Genomic DNA, 27,234 nt, shown 5'->3' on the forward strand with positions numbered 1-27,234 from the left:
GTGCAGTGCTCCTTCAGTGGTGACCCTCCGATAGTGCAGCACTCCCTCAGTACTGCACTGGGAACGTCGGCCTGGATTAAAAAGATTCTTTTACGGATATGAGTGTCGCTGGCTAACCCAGCATTTGTTGCCCAATCCCCTAACTGCCTTTGAGAATGTGGTGGTGAGCCACCTTCTTGAATCACTGCAGTCCATCTGGTGCAGTGAGAGGGGGAGGGGGGGGGGGGGGGGGAGTTCCAGGATTTTGACCCAGTGACAGTGAAGGAACAGCGATATAGTTCCAGGATGGTGTGTGACTTGGAGGTAACTTACAGGTGGTGGTGTTCCCATGCATCTGCTCAAGGCTCTGGATCGGGATTTGAAGCCACAATTTCCTGACTCAGTGGAGAGAGTGTTCCCAGACACCGCAGAAAACCTGGGCCCTGCACCGGCTCCACAACCCCGGAGCCCCAGTCTGAGCCTAACCCTAATGCCCGGCTCCCTGGCTGAGCCTAACTCTATTCCTCGGAGCCCCGGCTCCCGGGCTAACTCACGCCGCGGCCCCATTCCCAGCTCGAACTCACTCAGCCGCCGCTCCGCTCGTTACCATTGGCAACGCCGGAAGTTTCCCGGCGGAGGGTCAAACGGCTGCCGGTTGCCAGGGGAACGGGCTGTTGCTCGGACGCTGCGGCATCACCACATTTGCTGCAGCCGCTGCACAGTTTGCTGAAATGGGCGAGAGAACTTACAACTCCTCGGTCCTGCTCCATAACTGGTTTGAAGACCTCGTCTTGGATCAGGTGAGGAACTGAGTGTATGGGGAATCCCGGCTCGGCTTTCCGGTGGAAACCTCGAACGCCCCGACACTGACCGAACCCTATCCCCCTAACTGTATCTCCCTAACCCTATCCCCCAACCCTTTCCCCCTAACCGTATCCCCCTAACCCTTTCCTCCTCACCCCATCCCTCTTACCCTATCCCCTAACCGTATCTCCCTTACCCTATGCCCTTTGCCCTCTTACCCTATTCCCTATCCCCCAAACCCTCTTACCCTATCTCCCTTACCTTATCCCCTAACCATCTTACCCTATTCCCCCTAACTGTATCCTTACCCAATCCCCCATCCCTATTCCCTTTCACCCTAATCCCTATCCCCTTTATCCTATCTCCAACACTATTCCTCTGTCCCCCTTACCCTATTCCCCATCCCCCTTATCTAATTCCCCTTACCCTATCCCCCATCCCTCTCTGCCTATCCCTAACCCCGAATCCCATCCTCTATTCTCCTTACTCTATCCTCTTAGCCCGCTATCCCTATTACCCCCTAATCCTAGCCCCCTATTCTTACCCTAGCCCCCAACCCTATCCCCCTTACCCTCTTTTCCAAAATTCGCTGGACTCTGGGGTAGTCCCAGCTGATTGGATAACAGCAGATGTGACACCACTGTTTAAAAAGGGAGGTAGACAAAAGATGGGGAATTATAGACCGGTTAGCTTAACCTCTGTAGTGGGGAAGATGCTTGAGTCTCTTATCAAGGAAGAAATAGCAGGGCATCTCGATAGAAATTGTCCCGTTGGGCAGACGCAGCATGGGTTCATGAAGGGCAGGTCATGCTTGACAAATCTTTTGAAATTCTATGATGACATTACGAGCAAGGTGGACAATGGGGACCCAGTGGATGTGGTGTACCTAGATTTCCAAAAGGCCTTCGACAAGGTGCCGCACAAGAGGCTGCTGCATAAGATAAGGATGCATGGCGTTAGGGGTAAAGTATTAGCATGAATAGAGGATTGGTTGACTAACAGGAAGCAGAGAGTGGGGATAAATGAGTGCTATTCTGGTTGGCAATCAGTCACTAGTGGTGTGCCTCAGGGATCGGTGTTGGGACCGCAATTATTTACAGTTTATATAGATGATTTGGAGTTGGGGACCACGTGTAAGGTGTCAAAGTTTGCAGATGACACTAAGATGAGTGGCAGAGCAAAGTGTGCAGATGACTGTGAAACTTTGCAGAGGAACATAGATACATTGAGTGAGTGGGCAAAGGTCTGGCAGATGGAATACAATGTTAATAAATGTGAAGTCATTCATTTCGGTAGGAGTAACAGTAAAAAGGATTATTACTTGAATGGTAAAAAGTAGCAGCATGCTGCTATGCAGAGGGACCTGGGTGTCCTTGTGCATGAATCGCAGAAGGTTGGTCTGCAGGTACAGCAAGTAATTAGGAAGGCAAATGGAATTTTGTCCTTCATTGCTAAAGGGATTGAGTTTAAAAGCAGAGAGGTTATGTTGCAGCTGTATAAGGTACTGGTGAGGCCGCACCTGGAGTACTGTGTGCAGTTTTGGTCTCCTTACTTGAGAAAGGATATACTGGCACTGGAGAGGGTGCAGAGGAGGTTCACTAGGTTGATTCCGGAGATGAGGGGGTTGGCTTATGAGGGGAGACTGAGTAGATTGGGATTATATTCATTGGAGTTCAGAAGAATGAGGGGGATCTTATAGAAACATATAAAATCATGAAGGGAATAGATAAGATACAAGTAGAGAGGATGTTTCCACTGGCAGGTGAAGCTAGGACAAGAGGGCATAGCCTCAAGATTAGAGGGAGCAGATTTAGGACTGAATTAAGAAGGAACTTCTTCACCCAGAGGGTTGTTAATCTATGGAATTCCTTGCCCAGTGAAGTAGTTGACGCTTCTTCAGGAATTAAGGGATACGGTGAGAGCGCGGGTAAGTGGATCTGAGTCCACGAAAAGATCAGCCATGATCTTATTGAATGGCGGAGCAGGCTCGAGGGGCCGGACGGCCTACTCCTGCTCCTAGTTCTTATGATCTTATTATGATCTTATCCCAGTAACTCTGTCCCCCAAATGCATTCACTAACCCTGAGTCTATTCCCTAGCCCTGACCTCACCACAGACTTTGCCCTTATTCTATCACCCTAAACCTGACCCGATCCCCTGACCCTATCCCCAACCTTAACTCCCTAACCATATCGCTCTTGCTAACCCTCCAACCCTATGATTTAACCCTATTCCCTAACCCTATCCCCTCTCGTCAGCAGACGTGGTCTCTTCAGACTACTAGAAAAGATTGGATGTCCACCAAAGCTACTAAGTATCAACACCTCATTCCATGACAATATGAAAGGCACAATTCAACATGGTGGCTCCTCATCAGACCCCTTTCCTATCCTGAGTGGCGTGAAACAGGACTGTGTTCTCGCACCCGCACTTTTTGGGATTTTCTCTTCCCTGCTGCTTTCACATGCATTCAAGTCCTCTGAAGAAGGAATTTTCCTCCACACAAGATCAGGGGGCAGGTTGTTCAACATTGTCTGTCTAACAGCGAAGTCCAAAGTACGGAAAGTCCTCATCAGGGAACTCCTCTTTGCTGACGATGCTGCTTTAACATCTCACACTGAAGAGTGCCTGCAGAGTCTCATCGACAGGTTTGCGGCTGCCTGCAATGAATTTGGCCTAACCATCAGCCTCAAGAAAACAAACATCAAGGGGCAGGATGTCAGAAATGCTCCATCCATCAATATTGGCGACCACGCTCTGGAAGTGGTTCAAGAGTTCACCTACCTAGGCTCAACTATCACCAGTAACCTGTCTCTTGATGCAGAAATCAACAAGCGCATGGGAAAGGCTTCCACTGCTATGTCCAGACTGGCCAAGAGAGTGTGGGAAAATGGCGCACTGACACGGAACACAAAAGTCCGAGTGTATCAAGCCTGTGTCCTCAGTACCTTGCTCTATGGCAGCGAGGCCAGGACAACGTATGTCAGCCAAGAGCGACATCTCAATTCATTCCATCTTCGCTGCCTCCGGAGAATACTTGGCATCAGGTGGCAGGACCGTATCTCCAACACAGAAGTCCTCGAGGTGGCCAACATCCCCAGCTTATACACACTACTGAGTCAGCGGCGCTTGAGATGGCTTGGCCATGTGAGCCGCATGGAAGATGGCAGGATGCCCAAAGACACATTGTACAGTGAGCTCGCCACTGGTATCAGACCCACCGGCCGTCCATGTCTCCTCTTTAAAGACATCTGCAAACGCGACATGAAGTCCTGTGACATTGATCACAAGTCGTGGGAGTCATTTGCCAGCGTTCGCCAGAGCTGGCGGGCAGCCACAAAGGCGGGGCTAAAGTGTGGCGAGGCGAAGAGACTTAGCAGTTGGCAGGAAAAAAGACAGAGGCGCAAGGGGAGAGCCAACCGTGTAACAGCCCCGACAAACACATTTTTCTGCAGCACCTGTGGAAGAGCCTGTCTCTCTAGAATTGGCCTTTATAGCCACTCTAGGCGCTGCTCCACACACCACTGACCACCTCCAGGCACTTACCCATTGTCTCTTGAGATAAGGAGGCCAAAGAAGAAGAAGGATCCCCTAACCTTATCCCCAACAATAAACCTAAGCCTATCCCTTAACCCTATTTCCCAAAGCTATTCCCAACCCCAACACTAAACTTCACACTCACCCCCAACCCAATATCACTAATCCACCCCTTAACCTGTAATCATTAGCCTAATTCCATCTGCAAACCTAACCACTAACCCTATCTCATAACCTTAACCACTAACTCTATCTCATAACCTTAACCACTAACTCTAACCCAACCCACATCCTTAATCCCTGTCGCATAAACCTTATTCACTGATACCAACTCCTAACCAGTAACCTTATTCTCCAACCCTCACACAACTCCTAACTCTTGACCACTAACCCTAACCTCATCCCCAACCCCAATTCCTAAACCTAACACCAGCCCTTAATCACAACTCCTAACCCCAATCTAATCCTTAAAATTTTATGTCAATAGTCATTATGACATGGCCGATGATCACACTATCAACTGTCACTGTTTTTTTATATGTATATAAAGTGTCATTGTTAGTGCTTTGATTCAAGTTTTAGTTGTACCAATGCTTGTGTTTATGTCGCACCTAAGTTATAGAAAGTCCCATTGTGCTTTGCAAAAAGGAGTCCCGAAGAGGCCAGCTAACCCAGGGTGGGACAATTTAAGGGTGGAGCAAAATCTTGGTTCAGGAGATGGGTCTTGTTACGAGAGTTCTATTTTTTGTTAAAACTTGGGAATCTATATTTTAAAAACTAAAAAAGGATTTCATGGACATTGAAACATCTGGAGATAGCTGAACTTTATGGATGCTTTAAAAAAAAAACGAGGTCAGCAATAGATTCCTGGTTTTGACCAGTAAATAAATACTGGAAACCAGGTAATTTCAAGTAAACCACAGGGGGTTTTAACCTCAAGAGCCAGTTGCTTATTGACTTGACAATTTATGACTGCCACAGGATTGTTGCTGAACAGTTAGTTTCATTTTGGACTGTTAAAAAAGCCAGTTGTTTTGGCTAAAGGCAGAAGTTGTTTGCTTATTGACCTGCCAGGATTCAGGAGACTCAGCCAGCCTGTCTTTCTCTTGAAAAGCAAAAATCTTGTATCAAGTGTGGTTCCTGTTGCCTCCTGTATTGAAGAAACCTTTTACTGCTATACTGCTGCTGTAAGACCTAAGAAGATCCTTGTTGCTGCACACCTGACGGAAGACCTATGTGAAGCTTCTGCACTGAATGCCTATCCAAAACAGACTGTTCATCAAACTTGCCTGGAAAGACTCCGAGTGGCATCCAACTATTTGACTTTGGAACACCTCACCAAAAACCAGGACTTTCATCTCTTCTTCAGTAAAAGTTCTTTTTATTCCTTTTATTCCCTTGAAACAGCTGTAAATGAAAATCTTTTTTTTTCCGGTTAACCAGTTTTTGGATGTATGTGAGTGTGTGCGAGGACTAGGATAAATAATACGGGGCTTTAATATTTCAATTCCTGAATATATTTATTTCATTATTGGTTAAGACTTGGTTTTATAATAAACGGATAATTTTGTTGTCTATTAAAGAAACCTGGTTGGTGTGCTTTATTCTGGGGACAAATAGAATATCTAAATGGCTATTTTGGTAAGTGGGAAAATTTATTGATGTATTGTGACCTGTGGAGAAGTGGGACTGAATTGATAGTGCACTCCTCCCGCCTCTGTCGTAATTGTCTTGAAAAGGTTTCTAAAGGCAAAGGGAACTGTAGAGGTTTAGGAAGGGAGTTTTGGGCAGCAAAACCAGTTGAAAGCTCTGCCATCAATGTTATAAGCAAGGGAGAAGAGGAGGCAGGGAGCATGTGACATGGGGTAAAGTTTCCACTTCGGACGAAATTAGTGCAAATTGCGTTCAGAATTGCACTTGTTTTGAGAAGTGTTTTTTTCCTTGAGTTTCTACATACAAACATGTGAATTAGGAGCAGAAAGTAGGCCATTCGGCCCCTCTAGCCTGCTGCACAATTCAATAAGATCATGGCTGATCTGTTTGTGTTTCGAATTCCACACTCCCATCTACCCCCGATAGCCTTTGATTCCCATGCCTAACAAGAATCTATCTACCTCCGCCTTAAAATTATTCAATTACCCCGCCTCCACCACCTTCTGAGGCAGAGAGTTCCAAAGTCGCACAACCATCTGAGAGAAAAAAATTCTCCTCATCTCTGTCCTAAAAGGCTGACCCCTAATTTTGAAACAGTGCCGCCTAGTTCTGTCAATAGGCTTCCCTTTATCCACGGTGCAGGTTACTCCTTCAAAGAACTCCAATAAATTGGTTAAACATGATCTCCCTTTCACAAAGCCATGCTGACTATTCCCGGTTACCTTGAGTTTTTCTAAGTGCCCAGTTATAGCCTCCTTAAAGATCAATTCTAACACCTTCCCCATGACAGACGTCAAGCTAACTGGCCTATAGTTACCTGTTTTCTGCCTCCTTCGCTTCTTGAATAGCGGGGTTATATTTGCGACTTTCCAGTTTGATGGAGCCTTTCCAGAATCTAACGAATTTTGAAAAAATTAACACCAACGCATCTACTACCTCATTAGCCACCTCTTTTAAGACCCAAGGATGAAGCCCATCAGAACCCGGGGACTTGTCAGCCCGCAGCTCCATCAGTTTGCTCAATACGGCTTCCCCGGTGATTGTAATTTCACCAAGTTCCTCTCTTCCTTCCACCTCCTGATTTGCAGCTATTACTGGAATGTTTTTTGTATCCTCTGTATTGAAGACAAAAGCAAAATATTTGTTCATTTCATCCAACATTTCCTTATTATCTACTATTAACTCCACATTCTCAAGAGGACCAACACTAATTTTCCTTTTTTCCTTTTTAAATACCTCTAGAAGCTCTTGCTGTCCGCTTGCTATCTGCTCAAACTCGGTGCATATCACAGAACAGGAAATCTGCCATGAAGTAGAACAATCAGACAATGTTTGAAGATAATTATTTAAAAAAAAATTTTGCTTTAAAAATATTCTTTGACTTATTTTAAGAGTGGAAACTTGGTGCTGTTTGATTAATACAGCTGAAAAATGGTTTATCACAAAAAAATAAGCGTTTTAAATCACAGTGTCAATGTACCACCTGTGAGTAACCTAAATTTAAATGATTGAAAATTGATTTTAAATTTATAGCTATAAACTGGTTATGTATATTGGAGTACAGTAGTCAGTTTCTTAATAAATTTAAAAAGAATATTCAATTGTTTTCAAAACTTTATATTAGTATCCTTGCACCCAAAAGAACTAGCTTAATATTTAGTACTCCCTTAAAAGTGTACAAGTGAGCACAAGTAGTGGAAACTCCCAATGGAGATTAATTTATACAGAGGGCATGGCCAGTTTTGTGAGTGGGGCCTGCTTCTAGTGCGATTTTTAAAAAAAATCAGTGCGAAAGATCGTGGAAACTTGAGTTTGCGCTGTACGTAATATGTGCTTAAAATTACGTAATTATTTACCGAAAAGCTGTGGCATAGTGGTAATGTGACTGGACGAGCAATCTAGCTCTGGAGACATGGGTGGCAGCCGGTGGAATATAAATTCAATTCATGAATCTGGAATTTAAAAAACTGGTCTCAGTATTGATTACCATGAAACCATTGTCGATTGTCATAAAAACCCATTTGGTTGACTAATGTCCTTTAGGGAAGGAAATCTGCCGTCCTTACTTGGTCTGGCATACATATGACTCCAGACCCACAGCAATGTGGTTGACTCTTAAATGCCATCTGAAATAGTCTAGCATGCCGTTCAGTTGTACCAAACCACTAGAGAAAGGTCTAAAAGGAATGAAACCGGATGGACCACCTAGCATCGACCTAGGCACCGGAACAGGCAAAGGCAAACCCAGCCCTGTCAACCCTACAAAATCTTCCTTACTAACATCTGGGGACTTGTCGGAAAATTGGGAAAGATGTCCCACAGACTAGCCAAGCAACAGTCTGACATAGTCATACTCATGGTATCATACCTGACCATACCTTAGAGGAGGTGGTGGCGTAGTGGTATTACCACTGGACTAGTAACCCAGAGACCCAGGGTATTGATCTGGAGACATAGGTTCGAATCCCACCACAGCAAAAGGTGGAATTTGAATTTAATTAATAAATCTGGATTTAAAAACTAGTCTCATGATGGCCATGAAACCATTGTCGATTGTTGTAAAAACCCATCTGGTTCACTAATGTCCTTTAGGGAAGGAAATCTGCTGTCGTTACCTGGTCTGGCCTACATGTGACTCCAGGCCCACAGCAATGTGGTTAATTCTTACATGCCCTCTGAAATGGCCGAGCAAGCAACTCAGTTGTACCTAACCGCTAAGAAGTCAATAGAAAGGAATGAAACCGGACGGACCACCCGGCATCGACCTAGGCACCGGAAACGGCAACGGCAAACCCAGCCCTGTCGACCCTGCAAAGTCCTCCTTACTAACATCTGGGAGCTTGTGCCAATGTTTCGGAGAGCTGTCCCACAAACTAGTCAAGCAACAGCCTGACATAGTCATACTCACGGAATCATTCCTTAACGACAATGTCCCAGACACTGCAATCACTATCCTTAGGTATGTCCTGTCCCACCGGCAGGACAGACCCAGTAGAGGTGCGGGACAGTGGTGTACAGTAGGGAGGGAGTTGCCCTGGTAGTTCTCAACATAGACTCCGGACCCCATGAAGTCTCATGGCAGCAGGTCAAACATGGGCAAGGTAACCTCCTACTGATTACCACCTACCGCCCTCCCTCAGCTGATGAATCAGTACTGCTCCATGTTGAACACTACTTGGAGGAAGCACTGAGGGTGGCAAGGGCACAAAATGTACTCTGGGTGGGGGACTTCAATGTCCATCACCAAGAGTGGCCAGTAGCACCACTACTGACCAAGCTGGCCGAGTACTAAAGGACATAGCTGCGAGACTGGGTCTGCGGCAGGTGGTGGGGAACCAACACGAGGGAAAAACATACTTGACCTTGTCCTCACCAATCTGCCTGCCGCAGATGCTTCTGTCCATGACTGTATTGGTAGGAGTGACCACCGCACAGTCCTTGTGGAGACGAAGTCCCGCCTTCACATTGAGGATACCGTCCATCGTGTTGTGTGGCACTATCATTACGCTAAATGGGATAGATTTCGAACAGATCTAGCAATGCAAAATTGGGCATCCATGAGGCACTGTGGGCCATCAGCAGCAGCAGAATTGTACTCAACCGCAATATGTAACCTCATGGCCCAGCATATCCCCCACTCTACCATTGCCATCAAGCCAGGAGACCAACCCTGGTTCAATGAAGAGTGCAGGAGGGCAAGCCAGGAGCAGCACCAGGCATACCTCAAAATGAGGTGTCAACCTGGTGAAGCTACAACCCAGGACTACTTGCATGCCAAACTGCATAAGCAGCATGCAGTAGACAGAGCTAAGTGATCCCATAACCAACGGCTCAGATCTAAGCTCTGCAGTCCTGCCACATCCAGTCGTGAATGGTGGTGGACAATTAAACAACTAACTGGAGGAGGTGGCTCCACAAATTTCCCCATTCTCAATGAAGGGGGAGCCCAGCACATCAGTGCGAAAGATAAGGCAGAAGCATTTGCAATCTTCAGCCAGAAGTGCCGAGTTAATGATTCATCTCGGCCCCCTCCTGAAGTCCCCAGCATTACAGATGCCAGACTTCAGCCAATTCGATTCACTCTGCGTGATATCAAGAAACGACTGAAGGCACTGGATACTGTAAAGGCTATGGGTCCTGACAATATTCCAGCAATAGTACTGAAGACCTATGCTCCAGAACTTGCCGCACCCCTAGCCAAGCTGCTCCAGTATAGCTACAACACTGGCATCTACCCGGCAATGTGGAAAATTGCCCAGGTATGTCCTGTACACAAAAATCTGGACACGGCCAACCCGGCCTATTACCGCCCCAGCAGTCGACTCTCAATCATCAGTAAAATGATGGAAGGTGTCATCGACAGTGCTATCAAGCAGCACTTGCTTAGCAATAACCTGCTCAGTGATGCTCAGTTTGGGTTCCGCCAGGGCCACTCAGCTCCTGACCTCATTACAGCCTTGGTTCAAACATGGACAAAAGAGCTGAACTCAAGAGGTGAGGTGAGAGTGACTGCCCTTGACATCAAGGCAGCATTTGACCGAGTATGGCATCACGGAGCCCTAGCAAAACTGGAGTCAATGGGAATCAGGGGGAAAATTCTCTGCTGGTTGGAGTCATTCTTAACGCAAAGGAAGATGGCTGTGGTTGTTGGAGGTCAAACATCTGAGCTCCAGGACATCACTGCAGGAGTTCCTCAGGGTCGTGTCCTAGGCCCAACTGCTTCATCAATGACCTTCCTTTTATCATAAGGTCAGAAGTGGGGATGTTTGCTGATGATTGCACAATGTTCAGCACCATTCGCGACTCCTCAAATACTGAAGCAGTCTGTAGAAATGCAGCAAGACCTGGACAATATCCAGGCTTGGGCTGATAAGTGGCAAGTAACATTTGCGCCACACAAGTGCCAGGCAATGACCATCTCCAACAAGAGAGAATCTAACCATCTACCCTTGACATCCAATGGAATTACCATCGCTGAATCCCCCACTATCAACATCCTAGGGGCTTCCATTGACCAGAAACTGAACTGGAGTAGCCATATAAATACTGTGGCTACAAGAGCAGGTCAGAGGCTAGGAATCCTTCGGCGAGTAACTCACCTCCTGAACTCCCCAAAGCCTGTCCACCATCTACAAGGCACAATTCAGGAGCGTGATGGAATACTCTCCACTTGCCTGGATGGGTGCAGCTCCAACAACACTCAGGAAGCTCGACACCATCCAGAACAAAGCAGCCCGCTTGATTGGCACACCATCCACAAACATTCACTCCCTCCACCACCGATGTACAGTGGCAGCAGTGTGTACCATCTACAAGATGCACTGCAGCAACGCACCAAGGCTCCTTAGACAGCACCTTCCAAACCCGCGACCTCTACCACCTCGAAGGACAAGAGCAGCAGATGCATGGGAACATCACCACCTGCAAGTTCCCCTCCAAGTTGCACACCATCCTGACTTGGAACTATATCGCCGTTACTTCACTGTCAGTGGGTCAAAATCCTGGAACTCCCTTCATAACAGCATTGTGGGTGTACCTACCTCACATGGACTGCAGCGGTTCAAGAAGGCAGCTCACCACCACCTTCTCAAGGGCAATTAGGGATGGGCAATAAATGCTGGCATAGCCAGTGACGCCCACATCCCATGAATGAATTAAAAAATAGTCCCAGACGCCACCATCACCATCCTCGGGTATGTCCTGTCCCACCGACAGGACTGGCCCACCAGAGGTGGTGAAAAAAGATATACAGTTGGGAGGGAGTTCCCCTGGGTGTCCTGTACATTGACTCCGAACCCCATGAAGTCTCATGGCATCAGGTCAAACATGGACATGGAAACCTGATTACCAACTACTGTGCCCTGCCCCCCTTCAGCTGATGAATTAGTACTCCTCCATGTTGAATACCACTTGGAAGAAGCATTGAGGGTGGCAAGGGCGTAGATGTACTCTGTGTGGGGTCTTTAATGTCTATCACCAAGAGTGGCTGATTGGCAGTATTACTGACTGAGCAGGCCGACTCCTAAAGGACATAGCTGCTAGTCTGGGGTAGAGACTTCTTAGAGATGGGAGGAAAAAATGAATTTGCTACCTCCAATAATGCAAAAATTCCTTCCCAGGGGTCTTTTCCTCTTTAGGAGAAACACAGCCTGTATGCCAATGTAGGTGGTTTGCTGAGAGAGACAAATTCTTTGTTCCTTCAAAGAGAGCACGCTTCACCGGTCTGCCAGTTCAAACCAGTTCTTGCCAGTCTTTACACACACTCAAACTGATACAATGTGGCATGTGACCTTTCTCTCTTGCTGTTGCTTAGGAACCAGGCATTGCAGCTCATACAATGTTCCCAGAGAATACAAAAACTGCATTCAGTCTTAAAGGCACACAGACCCCCTTTAGTTTTTAAACAGAGGAAAAAAAAACACTTCTATGACAGTGGCATGTTACATTCATGCTACACAGGTGCCAAGCAATGACTATCTTCAACAGAGAATCCAACCCTTGGCATTACCAATGCCGAATCCCCCACTACCAACATCCTGGGGGTTGACCAGAAACTGAACTGGACCAGCCATATAAATACTGTGGTGACAAGAGCAGGTTGGAGGCTGGGAATTCTGAAGCAAGTAACTCACCTTCTGTCTCCCCAAAGCCTGTCCGCCATCGACAAGGCACAAGTCAAGAGTGTGACGGATTACTCTCCACTTGCCTGGATGGATGCAGTTCCAACAACACTCATGAAGCTCGACACCATCCAGGACAAAGCAGCCTGCCTGATTGGCACCCCATCCACCACCTTCAACATTTACTCCCTCCACCACCGATGCACAGTGGCGGCAATGTGCACCATCTGCAAGCTGCACTACAGCAGCTCACCAAGGCTCCTTCAACAGCACCTTCTAAACCCTTGATCTCTACTACCTAGGAGGACAAGGGCAGCAGATGCATGGGTATATCACCACCTGTAAGTTCTGCTGCAAGCCACACACCATCCTGACTTGGAACTATATCACTGTTCCTTCACTCTCGCTGGATCAAAATTCTGGAACTCCCTTCCTAACAGCACTGTGGGTGTTCCTACATTACGTGGACTGCAGCCGTTCAAGAAGGTGGCTTGTCACCACCTTCTAAAGGGCAATTAGGGATGGACAATAAATGCTGGTAATAGCACTGCCAATAGTGGTTTCTAACCTTAACCACTCAACCCAAACAATAAATCACCTGGTGCCAATAGTCATTGTGGCATCATCGATGATGCTGGCTGCATTTTCAATATCCAGCAATATAAAATGGTGCTTTAATATAAGTCAGGGGTCCTAATTCCTATGAAGTTAATGTGTTTCACTTCACTGGGTTTCCTCACAAGGCAAGGTACTCCTGAGACAAATGTAATTGGCTGCCTGTGGCAAGCTATGTGCTTTTGGTGGCCATTTTCTCTGCTTGTGTGCCTCAGTTTTTTTGAATTGCTGACCTCTGTGCATTTCTCACCACATCTAATGGGAAAATGTGTAGTCAGCAAAGTTTTTATCGAAACCTTAGAGCTACTTTGCATCTTAAATTGCCCTTTTGCAGGAGTTTTAGTGTTGGTACCAATGCTCTCGATCTAACCCGTAATGTAGTTAACATTATAAAACACCTTTAACATAGGAAAATATCCCAAGGTGCTTCACAGGAGCACAATCAGATGAAAAATTGACAAAAGCAGAAAGTAGCTTTGTCAAAGAGTTAAGTTTTAAGTAAGGTCTTAAAGAAAGAGTGGTTTAGGCAGGGTACTCTGGAGCTTAAGGACTAGATGGCTGAAGGCATGGGCGGACGTGGTGGGCCAAAGGAAGAGGGCGATCATAAAATAGAACACCAAGGTTGCAAACAGTTAGCTTCAGACAGTGGCCAGGAATGGTTTGGAATTGATAGCGAGAGAACAGAGTTTGTGGCAAGGGCTGAAGACAGTGTTTAATTGGAGGAAATTGTGGCTTATCAGGCAGGTTGACAACACGGAAGCAGTTGAGGAGTTAATGATGGTGGTGGTGGTGATGCAGAGCTCGATGTATTCGGTGTACATGTAGGACCTGACGTCATGATGTCGCTGAGGGGCAGCATGCAGATGAGAAGTAGGAGGGGGCCAAGGATAGATCCTTGGGCAATCTAGAGATGTGGGAGTGGGAAGAGAAGCCATTGCAGGAGAGCCTTTGAATGCGATTGGATAGAGTGGAATCAGGTAGCAGCAGCCCCAACCAGCTGGTTAAAGGAGGAGGGGCATTGGAGAAGGATGGTGTGATCAATAGTGCCAAAGACTGCATACACACAGTTTGAGAAGAATGAGGAGGGATAATGCACCCCAGTTATAGCCACATCGGATATCATTTGTGACTTTGATTAGGGTAGCTTCAGTGCTGTGGCGGGGCTGAAATCTAATTGGAGAGGTTCAATCATGGAGTTGAGGGAAAGATGGACGCAGATTTGAGAAGCGATAGCAGGTTCAAGGATTTTGGAAAGGAAAGGGAGGTTGGAAATGGGGAGGCAGTTTGCAGGGTCAAGCGTGTTTTCTTTTGAAGAGGTGGAGGGGGTAATGATGGCAGTTTTGAAAAGGAAGGGAGGGGAGGGGGCCCGTACCTCAGGCAAGGGAACCATTTACAATGCCCACTAGCTTGGGTACCAGTAAGGGCAGTTGTGTGTTCAGCAGTTTGGTGGCAATAGAGTTGAGAGAACGTAATTGAGAGTCATGGACAACATAAGCTTGGACAGGGCATGAAGGGAAATAGGATGAAACTAGAGAAAGATCTGGGTTCAGGGCTAGAGCAGGGAGAAAACTTGGGAGAAGCTTGGTTTGATGGACAAGGGGAAGAGAGAGATGCAGCAGAGGCAGCTGAATAGATGATCTCAATCTTAGTGACAATGAAGTCCATGGTCTCCTCACTCTTGTCATTGGAGGTGAGGGTGGAGGGGGCAGGGGTGAATTATACAGGGGAAATTAATTCACCAGCAGCCACACCACACTACAGAACCTTTAGAAGTAGTTTTACAATACGGTGAGCTGCTGGTGCTTTGAATTTCAGGAATCAAGCAATTTATTTTACTAATGTAGATGGTCCCTATACTAAGAACAGAACTGACTATTAATTTTGGTACTTTGAATAAGTGTCTTTGCCATCATCATCATTATGATGTTACTTTGATCACTGTCCTTAATCTATTTTGAACTCCAGTGAGATTTTCTTAATTCAATTCTGTTTTAACAAAAAGCACACGGGAGAAAATGTTCAATCCAATTATTATTCAACCTCATCACATGCAATTCAGTCAAATCCACCAGTACACATTTAATTTTTCACTTCAGCTTTTAGGAATGTGTTAAAGAATTTAAACAGAAAACAGTTGTTTGCACCAACCACACAATATTGAAGGAACACACCCATTACCAAATGTTCAAATCATCAAATTTTCATAATGGGGTATTTGATTACAGAAACAAGAGAGCACTTGATGGAATGTAAAGCCTCAGTCTGTAGTTGTCGGGCCAAGATATACTTTGTATGTTTTAAATTTTGGTAATGTACATAATCAATGTATGAGTGTGCTTCCCTGTGTAAGTTCAATTTGGGATGTTTGACTGAATGCACACTCATTTAAGTAGGATTGTGACATCATGCAGAGTGCCCAGTGTTTATACAAATGCCACATGGAACCAGAGCACTTTGCTCAGCTAGAGCGTCTGTACAATATTGGAAGTTCTCCGTCAGAGCTTCTTCCTTTTCCATGCCCATGGCACATTGAGACAACCCATTTCGTCTACATCTAGCAGACTGTGCTCTAGGCTTTTCTGTAACAAAGACCCTTTTTTATGTGGGCAGGTTGTTTGCTTGACTCAACGTGCTAGTTCCAGCTGGGTGCCATGTGGGTATTGCCACTCTACACCAATCAGGCATGAGTTCTCCACTAAATGTCACCCCAGTATTCAGAGGCTGCATCTCTGGTCTCTGTTTGCCAGGGCAATCTAGAGTGGGGTTCGAACTCATATGCTTTCAATTTGACGGTGGAGATGCTATTCACAGAATCGTTACAGTGCAGAAGGAGGCCATTCGGCCCATTGTGTCTGTACCGGCTCTCTGAAAGAGCAGTTCCCTCAGTTCCATTCCCCTGCCGTCTCCCCATAACCCTGCACATTCTTCCTTTTCATATAACTGTCTAATTCCCTTTTGAATGCTTCAATTGAACCTGCCTCCACCAAGTTCTCAGGCAGCGCATTCCACACCTTAACCACCCGCTGCATGAAAAAGTTTTTCCTCATGTCACTTTTGCTTCTCTTACTAAATACTTTAAATCTGTGCCCTCTCGTTCTTGATCCTTTCACAATTGGGAACAGTTTCTCTTTATCTACTCTGTCCAGATCCCTCATGATTTTGAATACCGCTATCAAATCACCTCTCAGCCTTCTCTTCGCCAAGGAAAACAGTCCTAACTTCTCCAATCTATCTTCATAACTGAAATTTCTCATGAATCTTTTCTGTACTTTCTCCAATGCCCTCACGTCTTTCCTCAAGTGCGGTGCCCAGAATTGGACACAATACTCCAGCTGAGGCCGAACTAGTATCTTATACAAGTTTAACAGAACTTCCTTGCTCTTGTACTCTATGCCCCTATTAAGAAAGCTCAGGATACTACAAAGAACAAAGAACAGTACAGCACAGGAACAGGCCATTTGGCCCTCCAAGCCTGCGCCGATCTTGATGCCTGCCTAATCTGAAACCTTCTGCACTTCTGGGGTCCGTATCCCTCTATTCCCCTCCTATTCATGTATTTGTCAAGATGTCTCTTAAGCTATCGTACCTACTTCCACCACCTCCCCCGGCAGCAAGTTCCAGGCACTCACCACCCTCTGTGTAAAGATCTTGTCTCGCACATCCCCTCTAAACTTTGCCCCTCTCACCTTAAACCTATGTCCCACAGTAACTGACTGTTCCACCCTGGGAAAAAGCTTCTGACTATCCACTCTGTCCACGCCGCTCATAACTTTGTAGACCTCCACCTCCGGTGTTCCAGTGAAACCAATCCAAGTTTATCTAACCTCTCCTCATAGCTAATGCCCTCCATACCAGGCAACATCCTGGTAAACCTCTTCTGTACCCTCTCCAAAGCTTCCACATCCTTCTGGTGGTGTGGCGACCAGAATTGCACGCAATATTCTAAGTGTGGCCTAACTAAAGTTCTGTACGGCTGCAGCATGGCTTGCCAATTTTTCTACTGAATGCCCCGACCGATGAAGGCAAGCATGCCGTATGCCTTCTTGGCTACCTTATCCACCTGCGTTGCCACTTTCAGTGACCTGTGGACCTGTCCGCCCAGATCTCTCTGCCTGTCAATACACCTAAGGGTTCTGCCATTTACTGTATACTTCCCACCTGCATTAGACCTTCCAAAATGCATTACCTCACATTTGTCCGGATTAAACTCCATCTGCCATTTCTCCACCCAAGTCTCCAACCGATCTATATCCTGCTGTATCCTCTGACAATCCTCATCACTGTCCGCAACTCCACCAACCTTTGTGTCATCCGCAAACTTACTAATCAGACCAGCTACATTTTCCTCCAAATCATTTATATATACTACACACAGCAAAGGTCCCAGCACTGATCCCTGCGGAACACCACTAGTCGCAGCCCTCCATTCAGAAAAGCACCCTTCCACTGCTGCCCTTTGTCTTCTATGACCAAGCCAGTTCTGTATCCATCTTGCCTGCTCACCTATGATCCCGTGTGACTTCACCTTTTGTACAAGTCTGCCATGAGGGACCTTGTCAAAGGCTGAAGTCCATATAGACAACATCCACGGCCCTTCCTTCATCAATCATCTTTGTCACTTCCTCAAAAAACTCAATCAAATTAGTGAGACATGACCTCCCCTTCACAAAACCATGCTGCCTCTCGCTAATACTCTCGCTCATACTGTATGCTTTATTACCCGCTCTCTCAACCTGTCCTGCCACCTTCAATAACTTATGCACATTTGCACCTAGGTCCTTCTGCTCCTGCACCCCCTGTAGAATTATACCCCTTATTCTATATTGTCTCTCCATGTTCTTCCTACCAAAATGAATCACGTCGCATTTCTCTACATTGAACTTCATCTGCCACCTGTCTAACTGATCAAAGCTGCACTTCCAGCTTAATGGCTAGTTTTAACTAGCAGATGCTCTCTGTAAAATGTTATCCATGCCATTTTTTCTTGTGCATAGAAACTTTTAAAATCACCAATGTTTGCGCATCTTTTAAGTTGTTTAAAACTTTTTCATATGTGGCAGTTAATCAGAATTTAATGATTTGCACACAGACTCCATCTAGTGGCTGTTGTTACTTTACATTATAGCATCATGAAAAATGATTTAGTGGGAGTCATTTTCTGAGCACTTAAAAGCAACAAGAAAGACCTGCAGTGAGGGTACGCAGTTGAGAAGAGACAGTTTGCCTTAGTGAGACATTTGCCAGAGCGCATTTGGAAATTTGGTGCATGTGGGAATTCGGTGCAGAGGGGGAAGAGGGGCTCCTTTTCCTATCTTTTTCAGCTCCAGCAGTTGGTGAGTCTTCTTCCTCTCACTCTAAGGTAGGTAAGTGCAACTTTCCATTACTTCAGCTTGTATTATTAACTAATTGACTCAAAAAAGATTGTACAGAGATGGCAGGGCTGGTGGAATGCTGCAACTGCAGCATGTGGGAATCTGTGGAATGCACTGCAATCCCGGGCAAGCAAGTGACTGCAGCTTGCACGATTCCAGCTCAGAATTGCTGAGCTGGAGACTGAGCTGTAGACATTGCGGAGCATCAGGGAGGGGGAGAGTTACCTGGACACTTTGTTCCAGGAGGCAGTCACACTCCTTAGAGTAGGGAGAACATTAGAGATGGCCAATGGTCAGGGCAGGAGGGACAGACTGCAAGTGAGGAAGGTAGGGGAATCAGCATGTAGTGATGGAGGAGCCTCAGCTCCTGACCTTGTTCAACAGGTACGAGGTGCTATGTGGATTAAGTCAAGGACGGCAAAGTGGATGAGCGGACTGACTATGGCACCATGGTGAAAGATGCCATTCCTGTTGGGGGAGTGAAGAGAAATGTGGTCATGATAGGAGACAGTATAGTCAGGGGCTTAGATACTGTTCTCTGTAGTCACGACCAGGAGTTCCGATGGCTGTGTTGCCTGCCCGGTGCCAGGGTTAAGGACACCTCCTCGTGACTGGAGAGGAACCTGGAGTGGGAGGGGGCGGATCCAGGTAATCATCTCAAGGATTGTTACCTGAGCCATGCGCAAATTGGCACAGGGTCAAGCAGATTAGAGAACTAAATGTGTGGCTCAAATAGTGGTGTGAAAAGAAGGACGTTTGATTCTTGGGGCACTGGCATCAGTACTCAGGGAAGAGGGAACTACTCCGTTGGGATGGGCTTCACTTGAACCAGGCTGGAACCAGTGTCCTGGCCAATCGCATAACTAGGGGTGTGGACAGGGCTTTAAACTAACAGAGTTGGGGGTGGGGGGAGGGTTTGGGTAAAGGGAAATTTAGAAATTCAAAGAGAGAGGTCAGGGCATAAGAGCAGGATAGTGATGTGGGTAACTCCCAGCAGAATGGCACAGGAAGGGACAGAGAGTTAAACAAAAATTGTACATTGGCAAATAAGGTCATTGCAGGGAATAGAGGCAAAAAATGAAATTGAAGTTCCTTTATCTGAATTCATGAATGATCTTTAATAAGATAGATGAACTAGTGGCACGATAGTGGTAAATGATCTAGATCTAATTGCCTTTACTGAGACATGGTTACAAGGAGATCAAGGTTGGGAAATAAATATTCCAGGGTACACAATATTATAGACAGACAGAATGGCAAAGTAGGAGGAGTAGCCCTGGTAGTAAAGGATGACATAAGGACATTAATAGAAGGGATCTGGCCTCAGAAGATCATGAAGTAGAATCAGTTTGGGTGGAAATTAGGAATAGCAGGAATCAGAAAACACTGGTGGGAGTAGTTTACAGGCCCCCTAACAGTTATATTATTAGACTGAACATTAAATGGGAAATTATTGGAGCATATAAAAAGGCAATGTATTAATTGTGGGGGACCTTAATCTGCATATAGACTGGGACAATCAAATTGGCAACAGTGGTCGAGAAGATGAATTTGTAGAATGCTTTCATTACAGTTTCTTGGAGCAATACATTGTAGAACCAACTAGGGATAAAGCTATCTTAGATCTCATACTGTGTAATGAAGCAAGGTTAATAAGCAATGTCATAGTAAAAGATCCACTGGGAAATAGTGATCATAATACCATTGAATTTCATGTTAAGTTTGAAAGTGACACATTTCAATTACAAACAAGAATCTTAAACTTAAACAAAGCCAATTACGAAGGTATAAAGAGAGAACTGGCTAAGGTTAATTGGGTAAATAGACTGGAAGGTATGGCGGTAAATGAACGGTGGGAAACATTTAAAAAAACAATTCAAAGGGTTCAACAGAAGTACATTGCGTTCAAAAACAAAAACTCGTCCAGAAAGACCCATCTGTGGCTCACTCAGGAAATTATGGAGAGTATTAGACTAAAAGAAGAGGCTTACAAAGTTGCAAAAAATAGTAGTAAGTCTGAGGATTGGGAGTGTTTTAGAAACCAGCAAAGGGCCACCAAAAAGTTGATAAAAAGGGAAAAAATTGACTATGAGAGTAAACTAGCCAGCAATATAAAAAGATTGTCAGAGCTTTTAAATGTACATAAAAAGGAAGAGAGTAGCTAAAGTCGACATTGGTCCCTGAGAGGCAGAGACAGGAGAAATCATCATGGGGAATGAGGAAATAGCAGAGGCATTGAACAAATATTTTGTGTCTGTCTTCACAGTAGAAGACACAAGTTCCATACCAGAAATAGGCAGCAACCTAGGGGCTAAAAGAGTGAGGAAATTAAGGATATTGATATCAGTTGAGAAAAAGTATTGGAGAAACTTGAGGGACTAAAATCTGACAAGTCCTCGGGATCAGATGGCCTAGAGCTTAGAGTTCTAAAAGAGATAGCTGCAGAGATAATGGATGCTCTGGTTATGATTTTCCAGAATTCCTTAGATTCAGGAATGGTCCCATCAGATTGGAATATGGCAAATGTTACACCGCTCTTCAAAAAGGAGGTAGAGAGAAAACGGGGAACTACAGGCCAGTTAGCCTAACATCAGTTGTTGGGAAGATGCTGGAAACTATTATTAAAGAAGTCTTAACATTGCACTTGGAAAAGCTTAGTATGATTAGAACAAGAACCTGGTTGGCATCGCCAACCGGGGCGATGCCACATTGGATTTGGTACTGGGTAATGAACCCGGCCAGGTGTTAGATTTAGATGTAGGTGAGCACTTTGGTGATAGTGATCACAATTCGGTTAGGTTTACCTTAGCGATGGGCAGGGACAGGTATATACCGCAGGGCAAGAATTATAGCTGGGGGAAAGGAAATTATGATGCGATTAGGCAAGATTTAGGATGCGTAGGATGGGGAAGGAAACTGCAGGGGATGGGAACAATCGAAATGTGGAGCTTATTTAAGGAGCAGCTACTGCGTGTCCTTGATAAGTATGTACCTGTCAGGCAGGGAGGAAATTGTCGAGCGAGGGAGCCGTGGTTTACTAAAGAAGTTGAAGCGCTTGTCAAGAGGAAGAAGGAGGCTTATGTTAGGATGAGACGTGAAGGCTCAGTTAGGGCGCTTGAGAGTTACAAGCTAGCCAGGAAGGATCTAAAGGGAGAGCTAAGAAGAGCAAGGAGAGGACACGAGAAGTCATTGGCGGATAGGATCAGGGAAAACCCTAAGGCTTTCTATAGGTATATCAGGAATAAAAGAATGACTAGAGTTAGATTAGGGCCAATCAAGGATAGTAGTGGGAAGTTGTGTGTGGAATCAGAGGAGATGGGGGAAGCGTTAAATGAATATTTTTCGTCAGTATTTACAGTAGAGAAAGAAAATGTTGTCGAGGAGAATACTGAGATTCAGACTACTAAGCTAGATGGGATTGAGGTTCACAAGGAGGAGGTGTTAGCAATTTTGGAAAGTGTGAAAATAGATAAGTCCCCTGGGCCAGATGGGATTTATCCTAGGATTCTCTGGGAAGCTAGGGAGGAGATTGCAGAGCCTTTGTCCTTGATCTTTATGTCGTCATTGTCGACAGGAATAGTGCCGGAAGACTGGAGGATAGCAAATGTTGTCCCCTTGTTCAAGAAGGGGAGTAGAGACAGCCCTGGTAATTATAGACCTGTGAGCCTTACTTCGGTTGTGGGTAAAATGTTGGAAAAGGTTATAAGAGACAGGATTTATAATCATCTTGAAAAGAATAAGTTCATTAGCGATAGTCAGCACGGTTTTGTGAAGGGTAGGTCGTGCCTCACAAACCTTATTGAGTTTTTCGAGAAGGTGACCAAACAGGTGGATGAGGGTAAAGCAGTGGATGTGGTGTATATGGATTTCAGTAAGGCGTTTGATAAGGTTCCCCACGGTAGGCTATTGCAGAAAATACGGAAGTATGGGGTTGAAGGTGATTTCGAGCTTTGGATCAGAAATTGGCTAGCTGAAAGTAGACAGAGGGTGGTGGTTGATGGCAAATGTTCATCCTGGAGTTTAGTTTCTAGTGGTGTACCGCAAGGATCTGTTTTGGGGCCACTGCTGTTTGTCATTTTTATAAATGACCTGGAAGAGGGTGTAGAAGGGTGGGTTAGTAAATTTGCGGATGACACTAAGGTCGGTGGAGTTGTGGATGGATGTTGTAGGTTACAGAGGGACATAGATAGGCTGCAGAGCTGGGCTGAGAGATGGCAAATGGAGTTTAATGCGGAAAAGTGCGAGGTGATTCACTTTGGAAGGAGTAACAGGAATGCAGAGTACTGGGCTAATGGGAAGATTCTTGGTAGTGTAGATGAACAGAGAGATCTTGGTGTCCAGGTACATAAATCCCTGAAAGTTGCTACCCAGGTTAATAGGGCTGTTAAGAAGGCATATGGTGTGTTAGCTTTTATTAGTAGGGGGATCGAGTTTCGGAGCCACGAGGTCATGCTGCAGCTGTACAAAACTCTGGTGAGACCGCACCTGGAGTATTGCGTGCAGTTCTGGTCACCGCATTATAGGAAGGATGTGGAAGCTTTGGAATGGGTGCAGAGAAGATTTACTGGGATGTTGCCTGGTATGGAGGGAAGGTCTTACGAGGAAAGGCTGAGGGACTTGAGGTTGTTTTCGTTGGCGAGAAGGAGGAGGAGAGGTGACTTCATAGAGACATATAAGATAATCAGAGGGTTAGATAGGGTGGATAGTGAGAGTCTTTTTCCTCGAATGGTGATGGCAAACACGAGGGGACATAGCTTTAAGTTGAGGGGTGATAGATATAGGACAGATGTTAGAGGTAGTTTCTTTACTCAGAGAGTAGTAGGGGCGTGGAACGCCCTGCCTGCAACAGTAGTAGACTCGCCAACTTTAAGGGCATTTAAGTGGTCATTGGATAGACATATGGATGAAAATGGAATAGTGTAGGTCAGATGGTTTCACAGGTTGGCGCAACATCGAGGGCCGAAGGGCCTGTACTGCGCTGTAATGTTCTAATTCTAATTCTAAGGGTGGCGCAGTGGTTAGCACCGCAGCCTCACAGCTCCAGGGACCCGGGTTCAATTCTGAGTACTGCCTGTGTGGAGTTTGCAAGTTCTCCCTGTGTCTGCGTGGGTTTTCTCCGGGTGCTCCGGTTTCCTCCCACAAGCCAAAAGACTTGCAGGTTGATAGGTAAATTGGCCATTATAAATTGTCACTAGTATAGGTAGGTGGTAGGGAAATATAGGGACAGGTGGGGATGTTTGGTAGGAATATGGGATTAGTGTAGGATTGGTATAAATGGGTGGTTGATGTTCGGCACAGACTCGGTGGGCCGAAGGGCCTGTTTCAGTGCTGTATCTCTAATCTAATCTAAGTCAGCATGGTTTTACTAAAGGGAGCTCCTGTTTGACAAATTTATTAGAGTTTTTTGAGGATGTAACTAGTAGAGTAGATAAAGGGGAACCAGTAGATGTAGTATGCCTGAACTTTCAAAAGGCATTCGATAAGGTGCCACACAAAAGGTTAATAGGCAAGATAAGGGCTCATGGTGTTGGGGGTAATGTATTAGTGTGGATAGAGGATTGGTTAACAGACAGGAAGCAGAGTGTGGGCATAAATGGGGCATTTTCAAGCTGGCAGGTAGTGAATAGTGGGGTGCCACAAGGATCAGTGCTGGGGCCTCAGGTATTTACACTCTGTATTAATGACTTGGATGAAGAGACAGAGAGTAATGTATCTAAGTTTGCTGATGATATAAAGCTCGCTGGAAAAGTAAGCTGCGGGGAGGATGTAGAAAGGCTGCAAAGAGATATAGACAGGTTATGTGAGTAGGCTACAAGATGGCAAATGATGTATAATGTAGGGAAGTGTGAAATTGTTCACTTTGGTCATAAAAATAGAAAAGCAGAATATTTTTTAAATGGTGTGAAACTGTTAAGTGTTGATGTTCAAAGAGACTTGGGGCTACTCGTACAAGGAACGCACAAAGTTAATATGCAGATGCAGCAGGCTATTAGGAAGGGAAATGGCGTGTTGGCCTTTATTGCAAGGGGATTGGAGTATAGGAATAAAGAAGTCTTACTAAAATTGTACAGGGCTTTGGTGAGACCGCACCTGGAATACTGTGTGCAGTTTTGGTCTCCACATTTAAGAAAGGATATACTTGCAGTGGAGGCAATGCAGCGAAGAATTACTAAATTAGTCCTTGGGATGAGGGGGTTGTACTATGATGAGAGGCTGAGTAAATTGGGCCTATATTCTCTGGAGTTTAGAAGAATGAGAGGTGATCTAATTGAGACACGCAAGATTCTGAAAGGGCTTGATAGAGTAGAAGCTGAGAGATTGTTCCGACTGGTCAGGGAATCTAGAACTCAGGAACACAGTCTCAGGATAAGGGGTCAATCATTCAGGACTGAGATGAGGAGAAATCACTTCACTCAAAGGATTGTGAATCTTTGGAATTCTCTACCCCAGAGGGTTGTGTATGCTCCATTATTGAATACTTTTAAAGCTGGGATAGATAGATTTTTGGTCTCGCAGGGATTCAAGGGACATGGGCAGGAAAGTGGAATTGAAGCCCAAGATCATCCTTGATCATATTGAATAGCGGAGCAGGCTCGGTGGGCCATATGGTCTACTTCTGCTCCTTGTTTTTGTGTTCTTGTGTAATGTAGTGCCTTTCATGACCACAGAATATTCCAAAGTGCTTCACAGTCAATGAAATACTTTTGAAGTGTAGTCACTATTACAGCGTCGGAAATGCAGCAGCCAATTTGCGCACAACAAGCTCCCACAAACAGTGGTACGACCAGGTGAGAAAGGGGTCTAGGGTTCCCTCTCAGCTTTCAGCTGGTCTTACCGTAAAATGGTTTAATTTTAAACACACCGTGTTTTTAGCTCCCCCTTGGTGAATCCTTGTTCACTGCTTTCCAATTATAAGGCAAAGAAACCAGCACAAGCAGGTTTTCTTAGGTTTAAAGAAGAAAGGTTGACGTTTATTAAACTTAAACTTAATCTCTAATTTGGTTAACGCCTACGGATACACGACGCACCCACGCTAGCATGCATACACGATACATACATGCAGATAGAGACAGAAAAGAGCAGAAGAAAAACAAATTGGAAAAGTTTGAGTCAATATCTGAAGAGTTTTTGCTCCAGTTCTTTGAGCTCACTGTAGAGTCCATGATTGTAGGTAGATCTTGCTTTTCGTTGGGGCCCAGTATTCTTCTTGAACCCTGTTCGCTGGAGGAGACTTTTCTCTTTTGGGTTCATGTGTCTTCAGTGGACTCAGAGGCTTGTGAGAAAGAGATGGGAGCATGCAGGAGAGATATTCTCAGGAGCAAATAGTCTTTTCGAGTTCAAACTGTTCGTACCATTTAGAAAACCCGAGGTTGCCATTGCAGGTTAATCATGTGACTAACTAGTCTGACCGCATCTTGGCTCTGATTGTATCATCCTAGAAGGGCCTGGAATGCACTTCCCTGCCTTCAATGTCTGGTGCTCAAAGTCCATTGTGGGTTAAATGGATAAAGGGAGTTACCTCTCTTGTCCTTATTAGTATGTAGATGTCTTGCAGCCAAGTCTCTGGCAGCCCTTGCAACAGGCCTTCTCTTATTCCCAGCAACAATTTGAAATTTAATGTCCATGTGGCAAAATTAATATGTCTCATTCTTGGCAGGTGGGGGTCTAGCATGACAACAGCAATGAGATAATGACCTGATAATCTGTGTTTGTGGCATTGATTGAGGGATAAATATTGGTCAGGTCACCAGGGATAACTCCAATGCTCTTCAAAATAGTGCCATGGGTTCTTTTACACCCACCAGAGAGGGCATATGGGCCCTCGGTTTAATGTCTCATTCCAACGGCAGCACCTCCAACTGCACTTACTGCCAGATAGGAACCTTACTATCTGCCAACAGTTAGCGGAATCTTTCAGGTCCGCTGCCCCAGATATTCCAATATGCGCTGGTACAGCCAAGGTTCCCACTGCCCCCAGGTACTCTGGAAAACTTCCCCATCTGCTTTTGATACACAACTGATGTGTACATTACACATACTTGATTATGATTTGTCTGAAGATTGAATATAACCAATGATTACTGATATCCACACTGGGAGAAGTAATTCAGAACGGTTTCCAGCTGGACAGTGTTATAGAAACTACAGCCTGGAAACTACCATTATCAGACAAATATTTAATATATTCCTATTAAATTTTTCTCTCCACTGTTCTAACAGAGGCATAATTCCATTGAAAATGGATATATTATGCTTACGGTAAATTAGTAGAAAGAGGAATTTGATAGCAATACATTAAGTGCGTATAACGTAACATCACTTACTGTAATGTTCATGCTGATGCCTGTCTAACTTGTTTCCGATCAGCGAGGGAACCAATCAAATACCTTTGCTGGTCTGAATCTATAAGCACTTGTGATTTAAGTGAGAGATCTTGAATGCCTATTGGGATAGAAAATTCAAACAGAGCAATTCCTTAATCCTAATTTGTTTCGGTCAGCTGGGCTGCAGATACACACTGCATCTTCAAACCGATCGACTGTGAAATCTACATAGGAAGAATTTCTGTTTGCTCATTATGGAGCACACTGTCACCTCAGGGGAACACACTCCAACCAACTGAAGCCCAGATGTGTTAGGTGCTGGTTTGCAAA

General features: G+C 45.3%; 1 protein-coding gene across 2 annotated transcripts in view; it reads left to right on the top strand.

The window, feature by feature from the left end:
• The window catches only part of cfap161 (cilia and flagella associated protein 161), a 156,816-nt gene that overhangs the window by 85,133 nt on the left and 44,449 nt on the right, over positions 1-27,234 (top strand). The window contains exon 1 of one of the 2 annotated variants that reach the window (XM_068017588.1): positions 315-779. The exons of the other annotated variant lie outside the window; for it this stretch is intronic. Coding sequence (XP_067873689.1) covers positions 711-779 — 69 coding nt within the window. The 5' untranslated portion in view covers positions 315-710. Of the gene's footprint in view, positions 1-314; positions 780-27,234 lie in introns of those variants that run through there. 2 annotated transcript variants of the gene reach the window in all.

This window comes from Heterodontus francisci, chromosome 38 (genome assembly GCF_036365525.1).
Source record: "Heterodontus francisci isolate sHetFra1 chromosome 38, sHetFra1.hap1, whole genome shotgun sequence".
Taxonomy (NCBI): domain Eukaryota; kingdom Metazoa; phylum Chordata; class Chondrichthyes; order Heterodontiformes; family Heterodontidae; genus Heterodontus; species Heterodontus francisci.